This window comes from Enhydra lutris, unplaced genomic scaffold (assembly GCF_002288905.1).
Source record: "Enhydra lutris kenyoni isolate GAN:26980312 unplaced genomic scaffold, ASM228890v2 scaffoldscaffold10, whole genome shotgun sequence".
NCBI classification, from domain to species: Eukaryota; Metazoa; Chordata; class Mammalia; order Carnivora; family Mustelidae; genus Enhydra; species Enhydra lutris.
The window spans coordinates 4,015,148-4,042,526 of record NW_019154094.1 but is presented as its reverse complement, the minus strand read 5'-3'; the positions used below and the strand labels follow the sequence as shown (position 1 = coordinate 4,042,526).

Sequence of the window (27,379 nt, the reverse complement as noted above, 5' to 3'; positions counted from 1 at the left end):
TCCAGTAGTTTCTTTCACTTAATGAATCTGGCAGCCTAGATAGAAATGGTAATGAGACCTCAGTGAGGAAAACGCCCGAAACCATTAGAGAAGTGTTGTCTATGCTCTAGCCCAAAAGCGGGTACACTTTTTCTGTCAAGAACCAGACAGAAAATATTCTAGGCTTTGGGAGCCATGGGGGTCCCCGTCACAGCTATTCTGCTTGGCTGTTGTAACGCCAACACAGTAGCTAAATGAAAGCACGTGGCTCGGCTCTAGGAAGACCTTGTTGACCAGACAGGCTGCAGGCCCGATCTGACCCCCGAGCCAGCTTGCCCCCACTCTGATCTTTCAGGAAGGAGGCTCTTTACGGCTCCTCATAAGGGACACGTGGCTCTGTGAGCATTTTTAGTTGTGATTTTATAAATGAGCTAGAAACGTTCTATGTTCTGTGTTCGAACCAGCTCTTGATAAAAGGTAGTGTACGAGTACAGGGTTGTTCTCTGCACAGGGGAGCGTGTGAACAGGTGCGCAGACCGCAGACGGGCCACATCGGAATGGGCTAGAAGGGGCTGTGGCTACTAAACTGAGCATGTCCAGCGCCCCCGGACACCTGGAGAAACGCGTTCAGGAGCAGCCTGTCAGCACAGCCACCGTTACCATCCTCGAGCATCTGCTGTCTTAGTTAAGGCGCGGACAGTGCATCTCAGGGCTGCTTCTGGACGGGGAAGGGGAGCGTGTCTGCCCGAGACCCGCTGGCAATGGTAGGAACAGCAGACACTCCTAATCTGGGAAGTTGAATTCAGTCAGGGCCTTCATCCCACATGGAGACCCCCCCACTTTGATTCACTTCAACTTGCTGCATAATTTTCCAGACCACCCTCAACTCGAATCCCTCTGGCAAGTTCACAAAAGGTCAAGATCGTAAGTCTGCCCTGTATACTTAACATCTGCCACTTCTTGGGTGACACCCCCCAGCCAAGCACTGTAACCAGCGCTTTACCCACGTTATTTCTGGTCTTTAAAACACCTTGTGAGAGAGAGCCATCGCTTTCTTCATTTTATGCCTCAGGAAACTGAGGCACTAGAAGTTAAAAACTGTGTTCAAAGTCACAGGACTTTCAAGGGTTAGACACAGGACAGAGCCCGGGTGTGACTGCCCGTGACACTATGTCATGCCATTGGCAAATACAACTAGAAAACTGCCGTAGCTAAAGGCAAACCACGTGCACAGATACCCAAGCCCAAGGGAGCACTCCTCTGGAAAGCTCCTTCCTGCGTAGGGGCACTCCCTGGACCATGGGTCGTGAAGCAAAATCATCTGGTAGGAAATCCTCCCTTTTCCTGCTGGATCTCTGGAACCTTGTCCTGTCGAGGTCATAGCTCCCCCACCCCATGCCCCTTTCCTGTCAAACAGCAGTAGACAGTTGGGTTCAAATGCTTCACATGTCTGAAATTCATTTTAATAGCTCCATAACAACACAAAGGTTAACAGAGTAGGCAAGATCATGAAGGCCTTAATCCCCCATTCTGGAAAAAGCAGTGCCCTCATCAGACCCAACTCAACCAACGGGGCATCCCCTGGACTAGCGGCGAATGCTGAGCCTGCCGGGAAACCAAGCCCAGCCGCTTCTCCCTAGCCACACCCAGGCAGGCCAAGATTTAGCTCACAGGGTTCCGGCAGCTCTTTCTCACCTGTTCTTTTCCCTTTCGAGATCATCTAGCTGACTCTGCAGGAGCCAGTTCCTCTCTCGCAACTGCTCGGCTTCTGTGCGGAGGCTGTCCATTTCACACAACTGCTCCTGGGAAGACAGCAAATCCCGTCCTTTCAGAAAACACGTAGGCGGCATGATTTTGCTCCCCAAGGCCACACATGAGTCACAAACGCCTAAGCGAACCTCATCCTATGCACAGAACACTGCACTGGGTGTCGCTGGATGAAAAGGAGACTGGGACGAGCTCTTGGGGACCTGGAACGGTGACTCATTTTCATACCCACGGTGTGTTAAATAGTCTCTTATCAGTATCACATAATTCATTAAAATCCCTTAATGAGAAAACATGTTCAAAAGTCTAGTCTACTTTGGTAAATGTTCTACTTGATTCTACTTAATAAATCCTAATTTTAAAGAAACTGATATAGGGAATATAGTCAATAATACAGTAATAACGTTGTCTGGCAACAGATGGCAGCTACACCTGTGGTGAGCACAGCGTAATGGATGGAAATGTCAAATCACTATGTTGTACGGAGGGTCCAACTGATGTGTCCACAGCCCATCACTCAAAATCCTTAGTGAACGCTAAGTTGAAAATCAGGAGCATTAACCATCCAGAAGAAATAAATACTTGTCTGCAGGGAGTGTCCCTTCTCCTTTGCTTCTACTTGTCCACTGTTTGATTTCCTTCCTTCTTTCTTTTTTTTTTTAAGATTTTATTTACTTATTTGATAGAAAGAGAGAGACAGCAAGAGAGGGAACACAAGCAGGGACAGTGGGAGAGGGTGAAACAGGCTTCCCGCAGAGCAGGGAACCCGATGCAGGGCTCGATCCCAGGACCCTGGAATCATGACCTGAGCTGAAGGCAGATGCTTAACAACAGAGCCACCCAGGTGCCCCTTTTATTTGATTTCTTTTAACCTGACCCAATTTCTTCTGAGTCCTAACGTCATGCCAATCTGGGCAACAGCCACATTCCTGGGATAGTGGCTTACTGGGAACGGCCCTAAATAAAAAAGCCAGGAATGATCGCCTCCATGAGGAACAAAACTCAAGAGAGATGCTGTCTTCATGCATGTTCTGTCACTTGGTTACAGTAAGCTTAATTTTGTTCCTGAACAAAAACTTACTACGGAGCAATGGCCTCACAGGCTAACCGTGATCTCGTATGAAGCACCGTATCCGCTCTACCCACACCGCCCCGAAGCTACACACCACCCACCCAGGCGCTCCTCCGCATACCTCCCGCCCCTCAACACTCCTCTAAACACACTCCCCCCACATGTAATCACCACACCCCCATGTCCCTGGGTAGAACCCAAACCAAACCAAAACCAGAAGGAAGTTTAAAGGAAGGGCAAACAAGAAGAGAGTATTTTTAACTATCACAGACAAAAGCAAATCTAATACAGAAAGAATGCCTACGAATCATTAAGGAGAAGGGTGACAGTAGAAAGATGGGCAAAGGCCATCCGAAGATGCTCCATCTTACTCCTAATAAGAAAAATACAAATTTAAAACTATTGAGAGACCATGCTGTAGCCATGAAACTGGCAAGGATCTGAATCAGGCAGCACTGGGATCAGAGTAGCTGGTAAGGCCCGGGTAGGATACCATCATAAAAACCAAACGGGCAGGGAGACAATGGTTCCAGTCGTGGTGACACATGGGAACCTGGCTACAGTGGCAGCCACCAGGGACGGTCAGCTAGGCAGGGTCAAGGCAGCAGAGGGAGGCAGGCTTTTCTGTGTACCCTTCAGTTCTGCGACTTTTGAATTTTGTATCAGTAAACACAAAAAGATATTATTTTACTTATTTATTTTGGATACTGTTTATTTTTAAAAGATTGGGCTTATGGGGAAAAATCATGCAGTTACCTTTATTCTGAGGATTTCAGCATTTTTGACCTCTCTATCTTCGTTTAGCTTTGTTACAAGGTGTTGCAGGGAAATCTTAGAGGCTCTTCCATCTTCTATCTCTTGTTCTTGTGTTTCCAGGAGTTTTGCCAAATGTGTTTGAAAGTGAGGTGGTGTTTTAGGGCTCTATGAAAAAATTAAATTTCATCCGAATACTCAATTAAGTGAGGTTTGATAAAGATTTCATTGTAAATGTATATACCAAGCACACGGAAAACACTCAGCTGTTTAGCTTGCTATTCTAATTCCTGTCCAAGTAAAACAAATAAAAACACCGGTACTTTTTTATCAAGTAAAAAGCAGAAAAGGTGTTGGTGAAAATCTTTCTATTAAAAAATAAATAAATAAATAAAGCTATGGTCTTCGTAATTTCCAAACGTTTATCACTCACGAAACTTCATTCTCCCCACAACACACCCTTTCTCTGACAAGCACCTGCGGATACTCAGCAGCAGAATCCATCACGTGTTCGAGCTGCCTCATCTTGAAGTTATATTCATTCTTTTTCTGTTCTACTTCCTCCTCCTTCTGGTTCAGCTGGGAGAATTGAACAGAGGTGAGATGATGTGTTAGAAAATCACACGGGGCCCAAGGTCCTGTTAAGAACAGATGAGCTGCCCGAGGTAGGAGGGTACAGATGTCGTGTTATTTTGACGTCCGTAATAATCTGAAACGCAGTAAGGTATTAAAAGCAACCCAGACCACAGCAGTGTTTACAGCTATAAACACTGCACCTGCCACTCGTGGCCGTGGGCCTTGGTTGCTGCTCAGACCCTCTCGTCTCCTGCTCTCTCACAAACTTTACAGTGTTTAAAAAAACTTGAAGCTTCACAGGTCATCAAAGGGTCATTGAGGAAAATAAAATACAAAACAACAGCCAGCAGAGAGGACAAGAGTCAGCCATAGCCTTGCCCCAGAGGTCAGAATGCGCTGGCGCAGGTCAGGGGGCCGGAGGCGGCCAGAGAGGCAGCCAAGCAAGTCAGGACCCACAGCAGCAGCCGCATCGTTCAGATCCCGCAGCGCAGCCAGCCCTCCTCAGTGCCCGACTGGCCCCCCCTTTCTGTTTACCGGGCCAAGGCGCTGAGGCCCCGGATCTCACCTCATGCTGAAGTTCTTGGATCAGGGCCTCCTTCCTGCTCATCTCCTCTTGCGCGGACTGCAGCAGCTCCGAGTGCTTCTTCGAGGCTTCTGTGAGCATGTTGAGCTGCTCGGTGGCATGGGCCAGGTCCTCGCAGAGCATATCCCTCTGTCAGGGGACAATCCCCACAAAGGAAGAGTCCCCTCTTAACTGGGTGCTCCGCTGAGGATTTGCAAATCACCCCAATGGGCAATTTTACAAGGTTAAGAAAGTTTTAAGAACTTTTACTTTTTTTGGGGGGGGTGCTTATGTGCAAATCCATTCCAAACAAACGAAGCAGTTAATATTGAAGGGAACGGGTCTGAAGAGAAACAGTACGGGAGATTCATACAGGTATCCCTGTTGGGCTTTGATTGCATTCTACCCCTTTCCCCTGACATTGAACCCTTCCCCTCACCCCCAGGATCTCAAAGTTGATCGCTCTTCCCTTAGGAGGACTCCACAGGTCTCCACCTTACCTGCTGTCTGACCAACTGACTCTAGTCGTTTATACACTGGAAGGTAAGAGCTGTAAAGATGAGGGGTGCCTGGGTGGCTCATTTGGTTAAGTGACTGCCTTCAGCTCAGGTTATGATCCTGAAGTCTTGGGATCGAGTCCCAAGTTGGGCTCCCTGCTCGGTGGGGAGTCTGCTTTTCCCTCTGACCCTACCCCTTCCCATGCTCTCCCTTTCCTTCTCATTCTCAATCTCTCTCTCAAACAAAACAAAACAAAACAAAACAAAAAACCCAACAATAAAATAAAATCTTTAAAAAAAAAAAAAAAAAAAAGATGACTGCCCCTCCGCCAGTTGGGGGAGGGCCTGGGCAGTCCCCAGACAGTGAGACATGGTCATAGGCCATCGCAGTTTCGGGGGAGTAGCATGATGGGAAGGAGCAGGAAGAATCAGGAGTCCCGTGGGTTGCGTACATAATCCCTATGTACACAGCATGCAATCCCTTCCAGGTTGAGAGCAGATCTGCTTACTCTAATTTTCCAAATGTGTGTGTTATGTGTACTTATGTATATTAACATATATAACTACATATGAATCAACATGTACAGTTTAAAGAATACATATATAGGATATATGTTATATACATGTCACACACGAGAGTAATGTATATGTGTGTACATATGTAAATGATATGACAAGTGTACGTGGGAAAATGTGGATATATCAGGTACACGTGCACATACACAGACACCTGATGTACTACAAACACTTTTCCATGTATTCACGCTTCTATTTTTTTTTCTTTAAGATTTTTATTTATTTATTTGACACAGAGAGAGAGAGATCACAAGCAGGTAGAGAGGGGAAAGCAGGCTCCCCACCGAGCAGAGAGCCCAATGTGGGACTTGATCATGACCCGAGCCGAAAGCAGAGACTCAACCCACTGAGCCTCCCAGGAGCCCCTGCAAGCTCTGTAATTTGAGTTTTTTTTTACTTTAGCAAGGTTTATTCCTCCCAGGGGGGCGTGTCATGCACCATCCAGTCTCCCTTTCCCCCTAGGGGTGTGTCTATACTTTTGTGTGTCTCCGGACTCCTAAGAGCTCTTGTATGGATTAAGGCAAGGACCCCTTTGTCCTCAGGTGTAAATACTTCAGCTAATGAAGCCGGGAGATTCAGAAAAAGGGGATGTGAACTGACTGTGGGGCGAGTTCCACTCGAGTCTAAGATACTTCAATATGTAGAGTCAGCCTTTCTTTAAGGAAGGAAGAGAAAGAGAGACATGAGGAGCCAAAGGGAGTAAGGAAGGGCTTTTCAGTGAGTCATACTGAGCAAGCATCATGCAGCTACCCCCACTCACACAGCCGGGCTCCCCTTCTCGCTCTGGTGACAGGCAGTGGCCAACAGAAGATTTAGTCCCCATTTTCTACTCTGTACAAGACCTTAGGGTGGCTTTTGTGTGCCAACTTTTCTTTTAAAATTTTCTTTCTTTCTTTTTTAAAAATTAAAGTAGAGTTGACCCTGTGTATGAACTTTTCAACTAGCCTCCTAAATCCACTGCCAGCTCCCGAGGACTGAGCACTCACGGGCTGCCTGGCAGTGGCCTCAGCGCTCTCCGCGTATGACTCCGTCTCATCTTCTCCTCTTACGCACGAAGCAGTATTTGGTATCTCTGCTCCAGGATGTGACGAATGAGGCACAGAGGGAAATGTAACTTTCACAGGGTCACAGAGCCAGGACGCAGACTCCCAAGCAGTCCAACTCCGCAGCCCGTGCCCTCACCAGCTTATTACTTGTCTTATCTCCCTTTGACCTGGATTTCACCTGTTTCATTGTATTTATTCTTTTAAAGATTTATTTATTTGACAGAGAGAGTAAGAGCACAAGCAGGGAGACAGAGGGAAAGGGAGAAGCAGTTTCCCTGCTCAGGGAGCCCAATGCGGGGCTCAATCCCAGGACCCTGGCTCGTGACCTGAGCCGAAGGCAGCAGCTTAACGGACTGAGCCACTCAGGCGCCCCAACCCGCTGTTTCAATCTCCTTGCGTTGTATGTGCATTAGCAGCTGCAAGCCCCTTCTGGGGTACAGGAGGATGTAAGTACCAATTATTGCGTATATGGGCTTTGGATATCTACCCCCACCGGTCCTCAAAGCTCAAAACTAGTGTGTACAAAATGTAGTTCACTAACTTGCCCCAGGCCTCTATTTGTCCATCCCAGGGGTACAAAGAACCATCTTCGGTCACCGTGGCTGGAGCCCTCGGTGCCCACTCTAATAGCCCCTGCCGCCACAGCACCCTTCCTACAGACACCAGCAACTGTCAGCAGTACTTAGGAAGCACTGCTCAGTTCTAGCTCGGTGCTCTGTCCCCACCCGCGCTTCTGGGCCCGATTCTTACCGCTTTGGTCTGGGCTAAAGTCTGTACCGCCCTAGCCCGGGCCTTATCGCCTTTGGCTTGACCTAAATTCTATGCCACCCTAGTTTCCGAAAAGATACAGCTGATAGACTCCCCGCCTCCAGCCGGACGTGCCCCACCGCCCCCCCTTGCTGGAGATGCTCCAACTTCACAAACCCCCACGGCCGCTGAGCTCCCTCCCCCGCCGAGTCTGGCAAAAAATCATCTCCTCTGGGAAGTGCTCTGGAATTCTCCAAGCATCAACACTCCCTTCCTTCCCTTCCTGTGCTCCCAGGTCATTGATTACCTCTAAATACATCTAACTCTTAAGCTAGATGGCATATCTGGAGGTAAGTAACAGTGTTTCAATCATTCCTCTGTTCCCAAATGCCAAGCCAGGCAAGAACATGCGGTGGGAGGGCTCAACAGATATTTGGTGAGGCTTTTTTCACGGATAGCCTAGTTTAGCAAGAAAACTTTATTTTTCTTTTCTTTTTTTGTTTTTTAAAGATTTTATTTATTTATTTGACAGAGAGAGCGAGCGAGCACAAGCCGGGCGTTGGGAAAGAAGGAGGGGGAAAAGACAGCCCGCGGAGCAAGAAGCCTAATGTGGGCGGGGCTCGATCCCAGGACGCTGGGATCATGACCTGAGCTGAAGGCAGCCGCTTAAAGACGGAGCCACCCAGGTGCCCCGAAAACTTTAATTTCCAAAGCAACCACAGAGCAATATACTCAGTGGGTTACCATCCATGTAAAAAAAGGAAAACTAAATGTATATGAGACTTGCCTAAAATATCTCTGGAAGCATACACGAAGGATATGCTGCTTTACATAATTTGAATTTTGAACCATGTGACAGTACGGCTTAATACTAAAAAAGAAAAATTTATGCTTACAACAACAAAAATAAAACCTACTTTAACGAAAACACAAGAGGCAAGCCTGAGGTTAACCTGTTACCCGGCTCTTTCCCTGCTCCCTGCTGCCGCCACCCCTACCAAGGACACACAGCTTTGCTCCCCTTCGGGAAGAGGGTCGGTTCTAGGAGCTTCCCAGGTGTCAGCACAAATGAATGAAAATCAATCAACTGGATAAAATAGAATAGAATAATTTTAATACCTGTTAATGGCCTAACCCTAGGGAAAATGTCTCTAATTATGACTTATTCCTGTAAAAAGCCCTCTAGTTTTTTACGAATAACCTCTCCACACACATGCACATATAGACATCAACGAGTGAAGAAGCAAAAAAGAGTCAGGGTGTGTTAACATCTACCTCTATGTCCTCAGAGAGGATTCTCAGTCTCAGGGCTTCTTTCAGATCCAGAATCTCCACTTCCTGTTTCTTAATCAATACTTTGCACTCGTCCTTTTCGGCCAAAGCAGAGTTATATTTGCACTGCAAAAAAGAAACTTATGATACAAAGAGCTATCTGCTTTACTATGTTTATATATATATATTTTTTCAAGATTTTATTTATTTATTTGCGAGAAAGGAAGAGCAGAAGTGGTGGGAGGAGGTGAGCGAGAGGGACAGACTGACTCCAGGCTGAGCAGGGAGCCAGACACGGGGCTCGATCCCAGGACCCTGAGATCACCCCCAAAGGCAGAAGGCAGACAGTTGATTGAGCCATCCAGGCGCCCCTACTGTGCTTGTTTTTAGATGAAAATAACAAGAAGAGGGCACCTGGGTGGCTCAGTGGGTTAAAGCCTCTGCCTTCGGCTCGGGTCATGGTCCCAGGGTCCTGGGATCAAGCCCCGAGTCAGGCTCTCTGCTCAGAGGGAAGCCTGCTTCCTCCTCTCTCTCTCTCTCTCTCTCTCTGCCTGCCTCTCCACCTATGTGATCTCTCTCTCTCTGTCAAATAAATGGATAAAATCCTAAAAAATAGTAACAATAATAATAAGAAGAAGGAATCAGAGCTCCAAGGTGATGATGAGATTACCACAAATCATTCAATAAGTACTTGTTGGACATTCAATAAGTACTTGAAGGGATGGAAAAGTAAGCACTCGAAAGGTGAAAAGACATCAAAAAGTCCCATAGGTACGTGAAAACACATCCAGGTTTTTGGTTTTGGTTTTGTTTTTTTGGTAATCTCTACACTCAATGTGGAGCTCGAACTCACCACCCCAGGATCAAGAGTCCCACGCTCCACTGACTGAGCCAGCCCAGCACCCTGTCTTATTATCACATTTTTATCAGGACACTGCCTTTTGCAAGTAAATGTGGAGAATAGCAAGCTCCCTTTGTAGCAGATGAATGAGGAATGTGGACAAAAAACCGTCACCTTGACCTGACCTGAGGAGGAAGCACCAACATTCCCCCTAGATATGCGGGAGGGAAAGTAGTTACTTGAGGAAAGTAGTTACTTGAGGGGGTCAAAAAGTCCAACAGTGGAAAAAAGTCACTATATATGAGTGTCTCTGAACTTAAACAAAATGTGTCATTGTTTTTTCTTGAAGCAATTAAGGAACACCACATACCCTTCACTCCCACAGACCAGGGTCAGTCTGTTCCTCATGAACGGTTCCCACCTGGTACACACCGCTCCTGGGTCAGGGCAATCAGGGCAGGGCCTCAGCCCACACCGCCTCCCAGAGACACACAGGACCATAGTAAAGGCTCTGTTAAGGGGTGCAAAGCCAAAAACCTGTGGAACTTAAGTAGCTCTGAACCAATCTGACCACAGAACTCTGTTTTCTGGTGAAGCGTTTGTTAAACTCTTGAGGAATCTATGAAGTGTGGTATCTCGTTGGCGGCAGAACTTACACTTAAGTCCTTCAGTTCTTGCTTCAGGGTGTCTATGGTTTCGGTTTTCTCACAGACCACTGCTCTCAGCTCCTGGACCTGGATCATGAGGTCAGCTACAACTTCCTGACAAGGACAGAAACAGTATCTTCATATCCAAAAACATTAAGGACATTAAAACAACAAATAGTTTGTCTTTCCTAATGACAATAAGAGAAATCAAATTTATTTTAGCAAAATATGTCACCTTCTCTTATTTTAAGTTTGTATTTTAATGGCTTTATTCTATTTTACTGAATCATTTGCTTTGGTTTTTCTGAATGAATTAGAGGAAGATATATAATGAATTTACACCTAATTTTACACTTGGACCTACATATTTTGTTTACTATTCTGGTGAAAATCAACAGCAGGGATTTGACAGTTTGCATTACGGGACTCAGAACCAACAAGAAAGGGTCCTACTAACAGCATCCTAGTTAAAAGGGGAAGAATGTATTTCAGACACAGGACCATCAAAAGGGACAGAACGGTTTGCTCTTGCAGTGACAGGGAGAATTAATTAACTTAAATAGAAGACCTCCTTCTCTGGCAATCTCAGAAGATGAACAAGGCCTAAGTGTCTACAAAAAGCTAGCTGCCAGTCACCCCGCAGGCAGGAGTCTGGACCATTAAGGCATCACTCATAAAGACAATGCACAAGGACGCAGCTTGGGCCTCTGCCAACCTTGTCAGCATCTCTAGACTTCTCCAGAGAATGGATTAATTTCTCCGTAGCACATAAACTCTCTTCCAGATTCTGTACTTTTGCCATCTGTGGGGGAAAAAAATTATTTTATTTATATTTTTAGAAAAAGAATTAAATCACAAAGTTAACCACACACACATAGGGCAAAAAAAAAAGGAGATGGAATCTGTTTTTCACATTATATGGTGTTCACTAGGATTAACACTCGAAAAGGAGAAGCTGGGTTAAAAGGCGTTGATTTTGTGGGTTCCCTCTAGGGGACCACCAACAACGTATGATTATAGCTATTTAGGAATTAGAAAAACAAGAGTTCAAAAATAATACAACCAAGCAACAAGTCCTTTTTATTATCAATTTTCGATAGCTGACAGCTGAAATCACGTTTCTAACACACCTCTTCTGACACCAGGAAGAGAAGAAGTTACAGACCTCCAATGCTGGACTTAGAGCACAGGTCACTCACCTGCTGCTCACACTTGGCCATCTCTTTCTGTTTCTCCTGACGCACAACCTCAAGGACTTCTAAGATTTCTCTGGAAGGAAAGAATGATCTCTTTTACTCATGACTTCTTCCAAGGGAAATAGGAACCCGTGTGTTTGTACAGAAGAGATTGGATGAACTGCAAGGGAATTCTGTGTGGCACACACTTGGCGTGAGGTGGTGTGTTCCAGCAGGAGTCAGGCGTCTACCCGTTTCTACAACGACTGTTAAGGGAGATCCCATCTTTGTGCTATGAGTTTCTTTTTATTCAGAGCACTTACGACTTGTGGACCTAAGCACTTGTTTATTACCTCTCTCTCTCTGCTAGAATGTAAAACTCATGCGGATGGGGATATATTGCTTAGTGTCTTACCTCTAAAGAAATGTTCTGGCATTTACCAGAATAGTGCCTGGCTTATTGGGAGATCACCTAGTATATGAGCAAAGACTAAATGTTAGCGGTCTCCCAACTAGGATGTATGCCCACTAGATGTATAAACCCCTGTATCCCCAGGCCTAGAGGAGAATCTGAGTCATATTAAGAGCTCTACAAGTATCTATTGAATAAACAAATGCAATTTCTTCTCACTCGAGTAATGATCATCCTGTTGGCTGAGGCCAAGAGACTGACAGATATCACCAAGGAAAGAACTGAAGAGAGAGGGGGAAGAAAGATAATGGCATTCATATTAAGAGATCAGGAGAAACAGAAGAGCTAGAAAAAGAATAGTAGAGACAGAAATAAAAATCAGTCCCCCCATTCCAGTTATAAAATTACTGTGATTTATTTAGGAAGGCCCTAAGTTCTGATCACCACCAACTGCTACTCGTTTCAAGCTTACTGAGTAAATTTCTCTATATACCCTCTTATACAAAAGAATCTGATATTCATTTTAGAATGGTTAAAAGGATAACTTTACAGGGTAGTGGGCAATAAAAAAAAATAATAACTCAAGTTAATGTTGTAATAAACGATACTCCAGTCAACTAACGGAAAAGATAAATAACACTCACTTAGAACTGTTCTCTTTATCTTCTTCAAATTGTAATAATAATTTGTTATTGCGTTCTTTTTCTGCCTCAAAAAGCTCCACCAAATTCTAAAAGACAACGTCATATCAGATTTTAAATAATTGTTACTAGCAACGTGTAGTCAACAAACACATCAAGTACCTTCTACGTTGGCAGGCACGAGGGGCCAGGACAGGAAGTTAGGAAGAGGTCAAAACAGGCCTTGCCCTGCGTTCCGGGCAACAATCACACATCCAGGACAAAAGCACCAATAACCAATACCCTTCTTAACTTACATTCAGATCAGATTTCAGAGTTTCATTTTCTTTTTTGCAGTTTTGGAGGTTTTTTGAAAGTTGGTCAATTTCAAACTTCATTACTTCTTGTAAGTTGTCATAGGAATCCTGTAGGCAGGCTTTGCTCTCAAGAAGCTTTTCATTTTCTAATCTTTATCAGGAAAACATTTTTACAATGGTAAATATAAACAGTAAACGCAGCTCTGCTAGTCAGATTATCAGCAGTTCCAGTTCTCCCATCTACAGACCATTCCCAACTTACAGAAGCCCTGACAGGTGTAAATTCCTCGTGAACTTGTGTGCAGTGTCCACAGTGCACAAACACGGAAGACACACCGGATCCACAGAGCAGTGTGACGGGGATGGAAGAGATAGGGTGGGCATGTTAGCCTGTAGCCGTCTACCTCCTCATTCCTCCTTCCGTGGTCTCGAGTGGACAGGCAGAACTGATGGGCAGGTTAGGATCACGCATTCATTTTAGGGGGTTCCTCCCTCATGTAAGCTGGGGACTGGCCATTAAGCTGATAGCTCATCTCCATCTATTTATCACATATTCTCTCAACTCTAGGAAGATTTTAAGATGGCAAACGTGGCTTTGATTTGAGCAAGAGAGTAAACCCCCTCAGACAGAACAATCTCTTAAATCATATATTATTTCCTGCTTTCTAGGTTCTCACCCCCTCGTTCCTCTCCGCACAGGCTGTGACGCCCGAACAGCCAGAGCTCAGCCAAGAACTCATAAACAATGAACCTGACTTTGCACCATCCAAAACAGATGTCCCAGCTTACACACAGGTCATCAGACAGGGATCTATCTGCTTTACTAACCGGAAGCAGGGCAGAAGCAGCAAGTTACAAAGTGGTATAAATCAGCTGCTAAGACAGACATACAGACAAGAGATGGGAGGGAAGGGGGATGTCTGTGTTTACAATACAGACTTATATATAAAGCAGCCAAATGATTCAAGAAACACACAGTGGTATCGTGCTGTTTCATGCAGAGGCCTTCTCAACGCCTGGAGGGCCACGGAGTACAAGCCGCCCACACAGTGACACACTCAGTGTCAGGCCTGAGACACCAAGAAAAATTAAGTTATATTTAATTTAAACAGTGTGGAAATGCTCTCGATTTTTAAGACAGAATTTAAGTACACAGTTCAGATACAGTGGCTTCTTAACATTTTAGATCTAGTTCAACTGACATAGAAACACAAGGAAATGAAAATCCAGTGAGATTAGTGACCTTTAAAAAAAAAAAATCACACAAAATTAATTTACAACAGAGCCAAGATGAGAGTCAGGGACTCAGATGTTAAAAACAAATGCCATTTGTCAGAAAAAATGACAGCACACCACGGATGACAAATGGCCACTGGCCGGAGCCTTGGTGTTGGAGAAAGAGCACAGGGCAGTGGAGGGCACGCTGCCTTGGCACACACCCCTGTCCTATGGGGAAGGAGTCATTCACATGGCAGGGATGGGATTTTCAGAGGATGCGAAAAGATTTTTATAACAAAGCTCTCAATTTTGAGAATGCCATGCTCAACTTTTTTAAGCCACGCCGGGCAGGCCCAGCAAAAACATGTCAATGGATGGATGTGGTCTGCAGATCTCAAGTTTTCTTCCTCTATTTTAATTCCTTATGTATGCAGATTAAAATCTTTGCCACGTATCTCACGCTCACAGTATCACATGTCAGATGTCCGCTATTAAATTATTGCCACAGACCCATGAGATGGCATCAGAAACACAAAATGGTTTTACAAAAAGTTGAAATGAGCAAGAAAAAGAACAGTAAAAACAAACAACTTACATCTGTGACCCCTTTGTTTCAAGGTTACCAGCCCTGACTCCCACCAGCCTCTGGCAAGTCACTGTGGACAACAGTGACAGCTACTGATCCGGTCGGCCTTGTACTGCCCCTACCTCTAGGAAGAGCGTACCTTTCCCTCTGGAAAAGGCTCATCACCTATGTTGGGCCTACGCCACCTCAAACCCTTGGTGAGTGACTGGTCCATAAGCAGATGACTCCAGCAAGAGCAATTCTGATTTTCCCTTGGATTGATACACGGCTTCTGGGAGAGAGAATTTCATTGCTGGGTGAGGCAATCTGTTCCCTGTCACGTAAAGGCGGGCCCTCAACAGTAGGACAGAATAAGGGCATACTGAGGCAGGCAGAGCAGGGACTGAGAGAGGGAGAGATAGAGACAGAGACAGACAGAGACAGAGAGAACGTGTACTGACAGTATCTTTTGAGACTCAATCTAGTTTGTTCCCGAAACCCAAATCACCTCTAGGCCTCCTCAGTATTGTGCGCCAGTAATTTATTTTTTTGCTCAACTAGTTTGGGTTGGGTGTGCAGCACCTGTATGGCAAGGAGGCCTGGGCTGCAGGCCAACCAGGCAAGGGGACACCATCACAGAACAACTCTACCTGACACTGTCCAGTTGTAGCTGCGCGTGCGTGTGTCGGTCAGAAAGGCTACTCAGTTCCTTCTCCTGACTCTCTCTGAATGAACTATACTCCAGTTTCACGGAAGACAGCTCCTTGTCTGCGGAATGAAGAACGACTCGCAGGTCATGCACCTCACTTTTCAAGACTAAAAAACAAACAAAACAAATACTCAACAGGTTTCTTTACATCAAATTTTTTTTTTTTTTCAAACAGAGTAGGCAAATAAGTTCAAAGGGTATCTTCACACAAAGAGCAAAAACAAGTTGAAGAGACCAATTTTAAGTTAAGATGTTAAACAACCAAGTGGTTCGTTCCGAGGAACATGGAGATTATTTTCTTCCCTCCCTCTTAGGATTTTTGATACATTTCTATGAAAAAGGGAAGAGTTAACATCTGTCCCTGATTTGCAGGTCACCTGACTGTTCTATGCTTCTCCCGTGGCACGTGCATGAAAACTTAATATAAGGGAAAGAAATCAAGAGACTTAGCATATTTTCAGTGACCTGATCTTACTTATTGAAAACTCCTTGGTAATATACTTCTCGAAATGGGTTAAATGCTTCTGGTCTTCTAAGGAAACTCCAACTGGAGGTAAAATTAGGTAACTCTTTAGAGCAAAGGAAAAACAGCTGTCTTTTGTCGGCTTTATTATAAACTGCTGCAAACACTGATAGAAGAAATACACTGAAATAACTGGGAATCAAGTGATATTCCCACCTTTATGGATATGTACAAATATCTAATTTATGCTCTATTTTGTTACTATCAAAACATTATTCATCTTATGATTTCAAGACACTTCATTTTCAAAGCAGTATTAAAACTTTTTCAGCCAACAGTTCGATCACTTGTTTGTGAGCTCTTCTGGTGCAAATTCCCCTTTACGATATAGGACAATTACTTACCACTGTCATGCAGACTCAAGTCTGGTCACCTAATTAAAAACAAACAAAAGTACTGGGGTGCCTGGGTGGCTCAGTAGGTTAAGCCTCTGCCTTCGGCTCAGGTCATGAGCCCAGGATCCTGGGATTGAGCCCCGCATCAGGCTCTCTGCTCAGCAGGGAGTCTGCTTCTCCCCCTCTCTTTGCCTGCCTCTCTGCCTACTTGTGATTTCTTTCTTTGTCAAATAAATAAAATCTTTTAAAAAATAAAATAAAAAATAAAAAACAAAAACAAACAAAAAAACAACCCACCAAAAACACAGGGGCAAGATTTATTCAAGGAATCAAGGAATCAAAAGATACTGAGTTAACGGTATTCAGATCCCAAAGCTCCCACTTGTTCGAACTTACAGTCATTCTTAGTCTGAGTGTCCCGAAGCTGCATTTCAAGGGCATTCAACTGTGAGAGATGCTCTTGCTGCTGTCTGACCCAGTCAGTTCTTTCTGATGAGAAAAGCTTTGAGAAAGAGATAAATTTACTGGAAAAGGAACACTGGCATGCTAAGGTACACTCCAAATCATTACCTATGTCTGTTTTAAAAATCTAGTTTAAGGTCTCTGATAGGAGAAAACTGGCCATTGCCATGAATTACAGTGAGGATGACCAACAAAGGGAAGGGTCACTGTAAGCACCTGGGCTGTCCATCTTGTCTCGTTCCGAGCTAATGACAAGGCGCCTCTCCGCTATCGACAATGGGAGCTAGAATTCAGACTAGGGGTGTGTGTGTCATCCTCGGAGCAGTGTGTGAAGTGACACAATAAAGAATACAACTCAAATAAGCATCGACAAAGGCTCTGCCAAGTCGCTTTCGTCTCGCGATACTGCCGCTTTGAGGGTTTGGCTCATGTGTTTCCTGGGGCCGTGCTCTGGGTCTCACCTCCTGCGACTGCAAGGAATGGTGCTCCAGTTTGTCAATGTGCTGCTGAAGCTTGACGTTCTTATGCTCTTCCTCATCCAGCTTCGCTTGAAGGGCAGTCATCTGTTCCTGCAGCAACACAAACACTTCTTAATGGAATTCTCAAACATTCCACTGTCTCTTCTGCATTAGAAGAACAAAAAATAGGGGTGCCTGGGTGGCTCAGTCGGTTAAGCATCTGCCTTCGGCTCAGGTCATAATCTAAGGATCCTGGGATCAAGCCCCGCATTGGGCTCCCTGCTCAGCAGGAACCCTGCTTCTCCCTCTCCCACTCCTCCTGCTCGTGTTCCCTCTCTGGCTGAGTCTCTCTGTCAAATAAATAAATAAAATCTTAAAAAAAAAAAAAAATTTAAACCTCACATGGACAAAGATATCAAAGGCCACTCTGGAGTCAGAAAACAATTTCAAAAGACTGCACTAATGACTTCTCATGTCTCAGAATTACACTTGTGGTCCCTCAAAGTGGAGAATTTGAAACACAAAGGGAAAAGGTGATTAAAATTAAACGGGTTCAGTCATAGAGCCATCCTGAGACTTCTAAGGCTGCATGTGAGTGACTTCACCAGAATGCTCTCCAAGCCTTGGAAGGGACAAAGTTTTGGAATTTGAGGGTGGTCTGGCTCACTCTAAGTTTCACTAGACAGCAGAAAAACATTTAAAAAAAGAAAAAAAGAAAGAAATCCAAATAAATAAATAAATCACCAAATAAATAAATAAGTCACCAGAACTCTGGGATAAGCACATTTCAAATGTTCTTTCAAATATACCAAAAACTGTCGGAAATTTGATCTATAAGAGTCTCTCCATTATTTTCATTTTCTTTAGCACATACAGTACTGTGCCATATCATCCAGTTCTGGAACCTGAAGCTGGTGGCAGACTGGTCTCTTCACATGTTAGAGACCCAAAGCCGGAGGAGGCTATAGTGTAGGACTTGCTAAATCCTGCAAATGACGAGAGCAAAGGCAGGCTGACTGCGAGGCCAGGGGCTTTCACACACCCATATTTAGAAACACAGTTTTAATACTACATAGCTTTGAACACTACAAATTACAGAGTTGAAATGGTAAGGGAAGTCTGTTTTCAATGAACGTCTAATGACTTATGTTTTCGCAAACCAAAAAAAACAAACATTACCTGCACCATTCTAAGCTCTTCAGAAATGGCCTCAAAAGCTTGTTCATTCATCTCAGGTGGAACTGGCTCGTTCAAGATATTATCATCTAACTCACTGGAACTCTGAGTGCCCGCAGGGCCAAAGTTCCCCACTTCAGGGCTTAATTTTGATACCGGTCGAGACCAAAGTTGATAAGCCTTGGTTGGTGTAGTTATAATCTGTAGCAAAAAGCGATTATGAAACAGCATTAGCACACGTGAACGAAAGAGCAAAAGTATTTACTAATTGTGTGAACGGAAAGGATAAAATTGAAATTCTAATCATCAAAAGAGTATCCTGAAGAGGCAGCTGAGAAATGCCTAAGTAGAAACAAATATAGCAATTTAATGTGGTCTCAAGCAAAATTCTAGTAAGATTGTTAAAACTGAAACTTAATAAGCTGATTCTAAAGTTCAAACAAAGAATAAAAGTTCAAGGAAAGACAATTAAAAATTTAGGAAGACTTCCCTGACCCACATAAAAATACAATATAAGGGTACAGACATTAAAACAGTGATCAGCATACAAATAGTTAAATAGGACACTCGAAGAAAATACATAGAAAAAGTGATTTATATGTGGAAAGTTCAAATTAGTGAGAAAAACAAGGACTATTCAAAGTTAAATCCCTGTGTAATACCATTCAGAAATAAAAAGGCAGGGTCATCAGGGTGGCTCAGTCGTTAAGCTTCTGCCTTCAGCTCAGGTCATGATCCCAGGGTCCTGGGATCGAGCCCTGCATTCAGCTCCCTGCTTGGTGGGGAGTTTGTCTCTCCCTCTCCCACTCCCTCTGCTTCTGTTCCCTCTCTAATAAATAAATAAAATATTTTAAAAAGTAAAAAGGCAGATGAAATAAACATCTCAATGTAAAAAGAAAATTATAAAAGTAGTTTAAGAAGTAGAATATATTGATGATCTTGAGACTGTCTTTAAAAATACATAAAAGAGGCTCTCTGCTCCTCCCCATTCGACAGAGAGTCTGCATCTCTGGTGCAGTTCCAGCTGCGTTTCCAAGACATGATGACATGATGGCGGAGGTCGGAGTAAACAGATTCAGCGTATTGGGCACCTGGTCACCAGGGCTGCTTTTAACTCTGGCAAAGTGGATACTGTTGCCATTAATGACCCCTTCATTGACCTCAACTACATGGTCTACAAGTTCCAGTATGATTCCACCCATGGCAAATTCCACAGCACAGTCAAGGCTGAGAATAGGAAACTTGTCATCAATGGAAAGTCCATCTCCATCTTCCAGGAGTGAGATCCTGCCAACATCAAATGGGGTGATGCTGGTGCTGAGCATGTTGTGGAGTCCACTGGGGTCTTCACCACCATGGAGAAGCCTGGGGTTCACTTGGAGGGTAGGGATGGGGGGACGGTCATCATCTCTGACCCTTCTGATGATGCCCCCATGTTTGTGATGGATGTGAACCATGAGAAGTATGAAAGCTCCCTCAAGATGGCTGGCAAAGCCTCCTGTACCGCCATATGCTTGGCCCCACTGGCCAAGGTCATCCATGACAACCGTGGCATGGTAGAGGAACTCATGACCTCAGTCCATGCCATCACTGTCACCACGACGTCGATGGATAGCCCCTCTGGGAAGCTGTGGCGTGATGGCCGAGGGGCTGCCCAGAACATAATCCCTGCTTCTACTGGCACTGCCAAGGCTGTAGGCAAGGTCATCCCTGGGCAGAATATGAAGCTCACTGGCATGGCCTTCCACGTCCCTACCCACAATGTGTCAATCATGGATCTGACCTGCTGCCTAGAGAAAGTTGCCAAATACAATGACATCAAGAAGGTGGTGATGCAGACATCAGAGGGCCCCCTCAAGGGCATCCTGGGCTCCACTGAGGATCAGGTTTGCCCTGCGACGTTAACAGTGACACCCACTCTATCATCTTTAATGCTGGGGCTGGCACAGTCCTCAGTGACCTCTTCGTCAAGCTCATTTCCTAGTATGACAATGAATTTGGCTACAAAAACCGGGTGGTGGATCTTATGGTCCAGATGGGCCTCCAAGGAGTAAGAGCCGTCTAGACCACCAGCCCGAGAGACAAGAGGAAGAGAGCCCCTCAGCTGTTGGGGAATCCTTGCCCCAACTCATCCCCCAACACACTGAGAATCTCCCAACCTCTACCCAATTTCTACCCCAGACTAACTGAGAAGGGTAGGGTCTTGGGGAGCTCTATCTTGTATCATCGATGAAGTCTACTGTACCCCACAAAAAATATGTAAGTCAAAAAGGTAGAAGAGGAATAAACCCAGCTATATCAAAATTTTAAAACCTCTGTATAACAAAAGTATCACATACAAAGATAAAAGACAAGCAACATTATGGCAGTAGCATGGCAGAATATATTGGCAGTAGTATATGACATACAAGAGAGTAACATGTTAAAAACTATAGTCAGAAAACAAAACAACCATAAGAAAACGGACTCTTTTTTTTTCTCATAGAAAAAGTAAACACAAATGGACAGTGATCATAGATGTGTGACCTCATCAGAAAGAAAGGAAATGAGAATTAAAATCTTCAGAAGATACCATTTCCATCCATCATACTGTCATACATTAAAGAGGGAGACAATACCAGTTCCGGGGGCTGGCACTGGGCAGTGAGTGCTCCCACACCTCCTGGGAGAGAACATAGCGCAGACACCTGGCGGACAGGACCCCAGTGCTGAGACATCAGAAGATGACCACACCTTCACAGACTCTCCCCAAAGAACATTCACACCGGCAACCACCTATACAAGCCACGGGTTGTCCAAAACATGGAAGCCTAGATTTAAAATGAGGTAGAGTTCTACGTACTATGTAATATGGGAAGACCCAAGGCATATCCCAGAGTTAACAAAAGCCCACTACAGAGTAACATATGTAGGATGATTCCATTTACGTTTAAAAACAAAAGCTCAGGGGCGCCTGGGTGGCTCAGTGGGTTAAAGCCTCTGCTTTCGGCTCAGGTCGTGATCTCAGGGTCCTGGATCGAGCCCCACATTGGGCTCTCTGCCTGTCAGGGAGCCTGCTTCCTCCTCTCTCTCTCTCTCTGCCTACCTCTCTGCCTACTTGTGATCTCTGTCAGATAAAGGGATAAAATCTTTAAAGAAAAAAAAAAAAAAGCTCAGCTAAAAATCTATGAAGTAACTCTCCATATTTTCCCAGTCCCTACATATATACTGTACAAAACTGCCAAGCAAGGATGCCTGGGTGGTTCAGTCGGTTAAGCATCTGCCTTTGGCTGAGGTCATGATCCCAGGGTCCTGGGATCAAATCCCGCATCGGGTTCCTTGCTCAGCAGGGAGCCGGCACCTTCCTTTTACTGCTCCTCCCTCTGCCTGCTGCCCCCCACTTGTGCTCTCTCTCTCTCTCACTGACAAATAAATAAAATCTTAAAATTAAAAAAAAAAACCTGCTAAGTAAAAATATTCCCAAACTGAGAACAAATTACCCCTCACAGATGGGGCGTGAAGGACTACATTAGAACCAGATCGGCAGCAGTGCTCAAAATGACCTTGAACTGAAACTTACATATGTATGTATATCTCTTTTAAACAAGAAAAATGTATTCATAAAGTACTCTCATGTAACTGAGAATGAGCATCAACAAAAGCTCTGAACTGCTATGCTGCTCTTGGTAAAATTTTTAATCACTTCGGCCTTATTTGCTGACCTCTAAGTGGAAGCAGCAGGACCAGCCTGCCATGCACACTTCAAGCTCTCCAATTCCACTGTGCTAAGGGGTTACAGACATGGGATGAGAAAACATTTGGCCATGTTCCACAGTTAATTTAAAATAATTTCCTACACAGATTTTTAAAAGGTCATCATTTTTAGAGAGAAAAGAAAAAAATTCTACTTTTATTTTAAAAAATTGCATTTTCCAGTTTAAACAAATGGTAATACATCCATACAACAGATTCCTGTGCAGCTGTCAGAAAACGAAAAAAAAAAAAAAGAAGAAAAAAAAAAGGGAGGGAAAGTTCTTTTTTTTTCCCCTGTAGTCATGGGACAAACTCAGAAAGACAAAAGACAAAAACAGAAAAACCCAGGTGTAGAATGTTTTATATAATATGCTACCACCATGTAAAATAAGAAAAAAGGTATAAACAAGTGGGACTACACCAAAGTAAAAGGTTTCTGCACAGCAAAGGAAACGATAAATAAACAAAATAAAAAGGAAACCTACTGAATAGGGGAAGATACCTGCAAATGATACATCCAGTAAGACTTTAATATCTAAAATATTTAAAGAATTCTTACAATGCAACACCAAAAACCCCCCAAATAATCCAATAAAAAATGGGCAGAGGACCTGAACAGACACTTTGCTAAAGAAAACATCCAGATGGCCAACAGACACATGAAAAAATGCTCAACATCACTCATCATTGGGGAAATGCAAATCAAAACTACAATGAGATATGCCCTCATTCCTGCTAGAATGGTATCAAAAAGACAAGAGACAATGAATGTGGGCAAGGATGTGGAGAAAAGGAAACCCCAGAGCAATACTGGCAGGAAAGTAAATGGCACAGCCACTGTGAAAACAGTACAAAGGTTCCTCAAAAAATTAAAATAGAAGTATAATATGGCCCAGCAAAATTCTACTACTAGGTATTTACCCAAAGAAACTGGAAACACTAATTTGAAAAGATACATGCAGCCCTATGTTTTTTGTAGCATTATTTATAATAGCCAAGATATGTAAGCAACTCAAGCGTCCATCAACAGATGAACGCATAAAGATGTGCCACATTTACACACGTGTGTGTATGTGTATATAGACACACCCCCACATACACACACGTTGGAATATTACTCTGCCATAAAAAAGAACGAGGTCTTGCCATTGGTGACAACATGGATGGATCTAGAGGGTAGTGTGTTAGGTGAGGTAAGTCAGATAGAAAAAGACAAATGCTCTCTGATTTCACTTCTATGGACAATCTGAAGAACAAAACAAACCAGAAACAGATTCATCAATACAGAGAACTGGTGGTTGCCAGAAGGGAGAGGGCTGGGGAGGATGGGCGAGAGGGGCGAAGGGGATTAAGAGGTATGAACTCCCAGTTATAAAATAAATAAGCCACAGGGAGGTAATGCTCAGCATAGGGGTGAGAGTCAACAATACTGTGATGACTCTGCGGGGGGCGATGGTGTCTGCACCCCTGGGGAGCACCGCACAATGTAGTGAATCGTTGAATCATTATGCTGCACACCCAAAACTAAAATAATATCGTGCGCCGACTGTACTTCAGTTAAAATTAAAAAAAAAAAAAAAAAAAAATTAAAAGATGGAAAATAAAACCCAGAAAGACTTGCTGACAGTGACTGCCTCCAAAATGGGGCCTGGCTGGTTGGCAGGAGGGACAGTAGACAGAGAGGAACGTGTCACTGTATATTCTTTGTACCTTCAAAAATTCCGGCCAAGTGAATTGCCTATTCAAAACGATGAATAAAGTTTCTTTTAAAAGCAGTCTCCTAAAAAGTGACACCAAAAATATCACTTCTGAACAGTAAGCATTAGAGGGGTGCCTGGGTGGCTCAGTGGGTTGAGCCTCTGCCTTCGGCTCAGGTCAGGATCTCAAGGTCCTGGGATCGAGCCCCGTGTCGGGCTCTCTGCTCAGCGGGGAGCCTGCTTCCCCCACCCCCCGCCGCCTGCTTCTCTGCCTACTTGTGATTTCTCTCTCTGTCAAATAAAATCTTTAAAAAATAAATAAACAAAATAATAAAATAAATAAAAAATAAGCATTAGAGATAAACATCTATTTTTAAGTTTAAGCTGTATCAGGATTTTTTTAAAACAAATTTTTTTTTAAGATTTATTTATTTGTCAGAGAGAGAGAGGGAGAGAGAGCAAGCACAGGCAGACAGAATGGCAGGCAGAGGCAGAGGAAGAAGCAGGTTCCCCGATGAGCAAGGAGCCCGATGCGGGACTCGATCCCAGGACGCTGGGATCATGACCTGAGCCGAAGGCAGCTGCCCAACCAACTGAGCCACCCAGGCGTCCCTGTATCAGGATTTTTCAGCCTTCAGAGAATCGGATAGAAAAGCTCAATCCCCAGCATCAGCATCACTACCTCCTTCATCTTTGGCTTTTCTCTCCTCATTCTCACATGTCCACACATTTTTTTTTTTTCCTTTTAGGAAGGCAATGGTTGTTTAGGGGAAACACACCCTCCTGTGAGGGCTGCTGATACCCTGGGTCCTTTAGAGGTCTCTGGCTCTAGGATCTCTGTTCTTGCACCGCAAGCTGGGAGCGCCTGGCACGTTACAGCAACAGCCGCCGAGACCCCCGGCCGCCAGGTGCTCCACTACCTCACTCAACGCTCGAGAAAACCCGCAATCACATTCTCCTCATCCCCAATTCGGAGACCATAAATAGGAGGTTCAGAAGTCAGGAAACCCTGCCTAAGGTTAGTGACAGATTAAAATCTGCACCCAGGTCTGACTCCACATGCTGCATTCTTTCCCACCCCACCCCGCCACTGGAGGCCAGTGGAGGCAGATATTAGAACACTAGGAGAGTCAACCTGGGGGCGCTGCCTATAAGGAATTCTAGCGTATCTGGGGATCACCTGTGCAGAGGCTCTCCGTTATTAACAAAATGACATCAAACTTAGTATTGAAGAATTGCTTCAGGGTGCCTGGGTGACTCAGTGGGTTAAAGCCTCTGCTTTCGGCTCAGGTCATGATCTGAGGTTCCTGGGATCGAGTCCCACGTCCGGCTCTCTGCTCAACAGGGAGCCTGCTTCCCCCTCTCTCTCTACCTACTGCCCTGCCTACTTGTGATCTCTATCAAATCAATAAATAAAATATTTAAAATCAATAAATAAAAATTTAAAAAAAGAATTGCTTCAGACCACCTACCTTAAGCGTTTCAGCATGAATTTTATTCAGCTGAGAAACTTCTTGTCGCTTGTAGGCTTTTGTTGCTTCCAAAAGGTTTTCAAGATTAAGATTTGCTTTTTGCAAAGACTGAAGCTCTGATTCCAATTCTAGCTGCTTTTTCCTAAGGGATATTTAAAAATTGAGTATTTCACATAATAAGTAATGTCATACACTTGTAGAGTACTTTACACTTTATATTCTCACATAACTTGATATTTATCCCTCTAAATCTGAGATATTCTCAGATTATTACCCTCAATTTCCATTTGGGTAATATTTGGCTATGAGAATTAACTACAGTATAAAGTATTTGACTAATAAATGGTAGACCTCCAATTCAAAAGCACTAATAGTCTGTGATGACACCACACATGGCATGTTATTTTTATTTTTTTTAAAGGTTTTGTATATTTATTTGACAGAGATCACAAGTAGGCAGAGAGGCAGGCAGAGGGGGAGGGAGAAGCAGGCTCCCCAGGGAGCAGAGGGCCCGATATGGGGTTTGATCCCAAGACCCTGGGATCATGACCTGAGCCACCCAGGCACCCCGGCATGTTATTTTTAAAATAAACACTTTCTGGGGTGCCTTGGGTGGCTCAGTCAAGTGAGTGTCGACTCTTGCTTTCAGCTCAGGTCATGAACTCAGTCGTGAGATCGAGCCCTGAACTGGGCTCCATGCTCATGCTTCCTGCTTAGGATTCTCTCTCTTCCTGTGCCCTTTACCCCCATGTGTGCTCTGTCTCTTTCTAAAATAAATAAATCTTTTAAAAAATGTAAAAAATAAAATAAACACTTCTTTCTATTTTAGGATAGCATAATCTTAATTATACTATAAATGTGGCTTATCTTTGTTTTTACACAAGGAACATTAAGAATATTAACAAACCTGTAATTTCTAAAAATTCTGATTTAATTCATAACATTGATTTAAATTTGGTAAACAGATACAGGTGTATTCATGAAAACATCTGTATCAGGGCGTCTGGGTGGCTCAGTGGGTTAAGCCTCTGCCTTCGGCTCAGGTCATGATCTCAGGGTCCTGGGATCGAGCCCCGCATCGGGCTCTCTGCTCAGCAGGGAGCCTGCTTCCTCCTCTCTCTCTGCCTGCCTCTCTGCCTACTTGTGATCTCTGTCTGTCAAAATAAATAAATAAAATCTTTAAAAAAAAAATGGCTTAAAAAAAATTATAAATAAATAAATAAAATAAAGTCTGTGTTAAACGTGAAAACAAATCCACACTCAAAAATACTGAGACAGGTAAACATGAATGTGGATTTATACTTTACCTCGTTAGTTCTTTGTATTCTTCATATTCTTGCTTTGAATTATTCAGTTCTGTCTGAATTTGCAAGAGTTGTGCTTTCAGCTTCTCGGTGTTCACTAATGAACATGGCTCCTTTGGAGCTTTAGGAGAAAATCCTTGTTGTCCTGGTAATAAGGAAACAACTTGGTCTTTGAAAGAGAAAGAACAGAACCTGTTTTCTAAGTTCTCTGCCGGGTATTAATTTTGAAGCAAAGAAAGGAAAATGAGAGATGGATTGGAAAGTGGACCCCAAAAAACAAGAGCCTGTAACTCAGCCGGAGACAAGACACAATGCAGTGTGTCAAAGAGTGCTGGAAGTTGTTTCTGAGAAGCTGAGAAGCCCCAGGATGTAGGGGTATATTGAAGGCAACACCTTTGCCATCAGGAGAAAGGGCAAACCATGAAGTACAGCACGTATCAGGCCGGTGAGACGTCAGCAGGCCAGTACTGCAGAAATTCGTGCTAATGGATAAAGTGAACAGTCAATAAATTACTCAGGAAAGGAACCAAAGAGCAAAGGCTACACGTTGAAAGAGCTTGGGGTCATCTAACTGGTAGGAAATATTTTCAGGGATTGCTTAGGACCAGATGGATATGTTGAAGAGAGTTCTGACGAGTTCCACTGTGGGAAAACATCGTGTAAAGTTGTTTAGAGAATGATCTTTGTTTAGAAGATGGTGGGTTCTGGGGCGCCTGGGTGGCTCAGTGGGTTAAAGCCTCTGCCTTCGGCTCACGTCATGATCCCAGGATTCTGGGATCGAGCCCCGCATCGAGCTCTCTGCTCAGCGGGGAGCCTGCTTCCTCCTCTCTCTCTGCCTGCCTCACTGCCTACTTGTGATCTCTGTCTGT

At 44.1% G+C, this 27,379-nt stretch overlaps 1 protein-coding gene and 1 pseudogene across 1 annotated transcript in view; one reads left to right on the top strand and one right to left on the bottom strand.

The window, feature by feature from the left end:
• Nucleotides 1-27,379, bottom strand: part of LOC111144107 (kinesin family member 15) — a 70,439-nt gene that overhangs the window by 5,506 nt on the left and 37,554 nt on the right. The window contains exons 15-30 of the mRNA XM_022498243.1: nt 26,514-26,655; nt 25,207-25,348; nt 18,309-18,506; nt 17,133-17,240; nt 16,606-16,711; nt 15,293-15,458; nt 12,860-13,010; nt 12,567-12,652; nt 11,535-11,604; nt 11,051-11,137; nt 10,345-10,449; nt 8,851-8,973; nt 4,713-4,859; nt 4,049-4,150; nt 3,575-3,739; nt 1,675-1,781 (exon numbers count right to left, since the gene is read on the bottom strand). Coding sequence (XP_022353951.1) covers nt 1,675-1,781; nt 3,575-3,739; nt 4,049-4,150; nt 4,713-4,859; nt 8,851-8,973; nt 10,345-10,449; nt 11,051-11,137; nt 11,535-11,604; nt 12,567-12,652; nt 12,860-13,010; nt 15,293-15,458; nt 16,606-16,711; nt 17,133-17,240; nt 18,309-18,506; nt 25,207-25,348; nt 26,514-26,655 — 2,005 coding nt within the window. The remainder of the gene's footprint in view (nt 1-1,674; nt 1,782-3,574; nt 3,740-4,048; nt 4,151-4,712; nt 4,860-8,850; nt 8,974-10,344; nt 10,450-11,050; nt 11,138-11,534; nt 11,605-12,566; nt 12,653-12,859; nt 13,011-15,292; nt 15,459-16,605; nt 16,712-17,132; nt 17,241-18,308; nt 18,507-25,206; nt 25,349-26,513; nt 26,656-27,379) is intronic.
• LOC111144108 lies at nt 19,356-20,289 on the top strand (annotated as a pseudogene).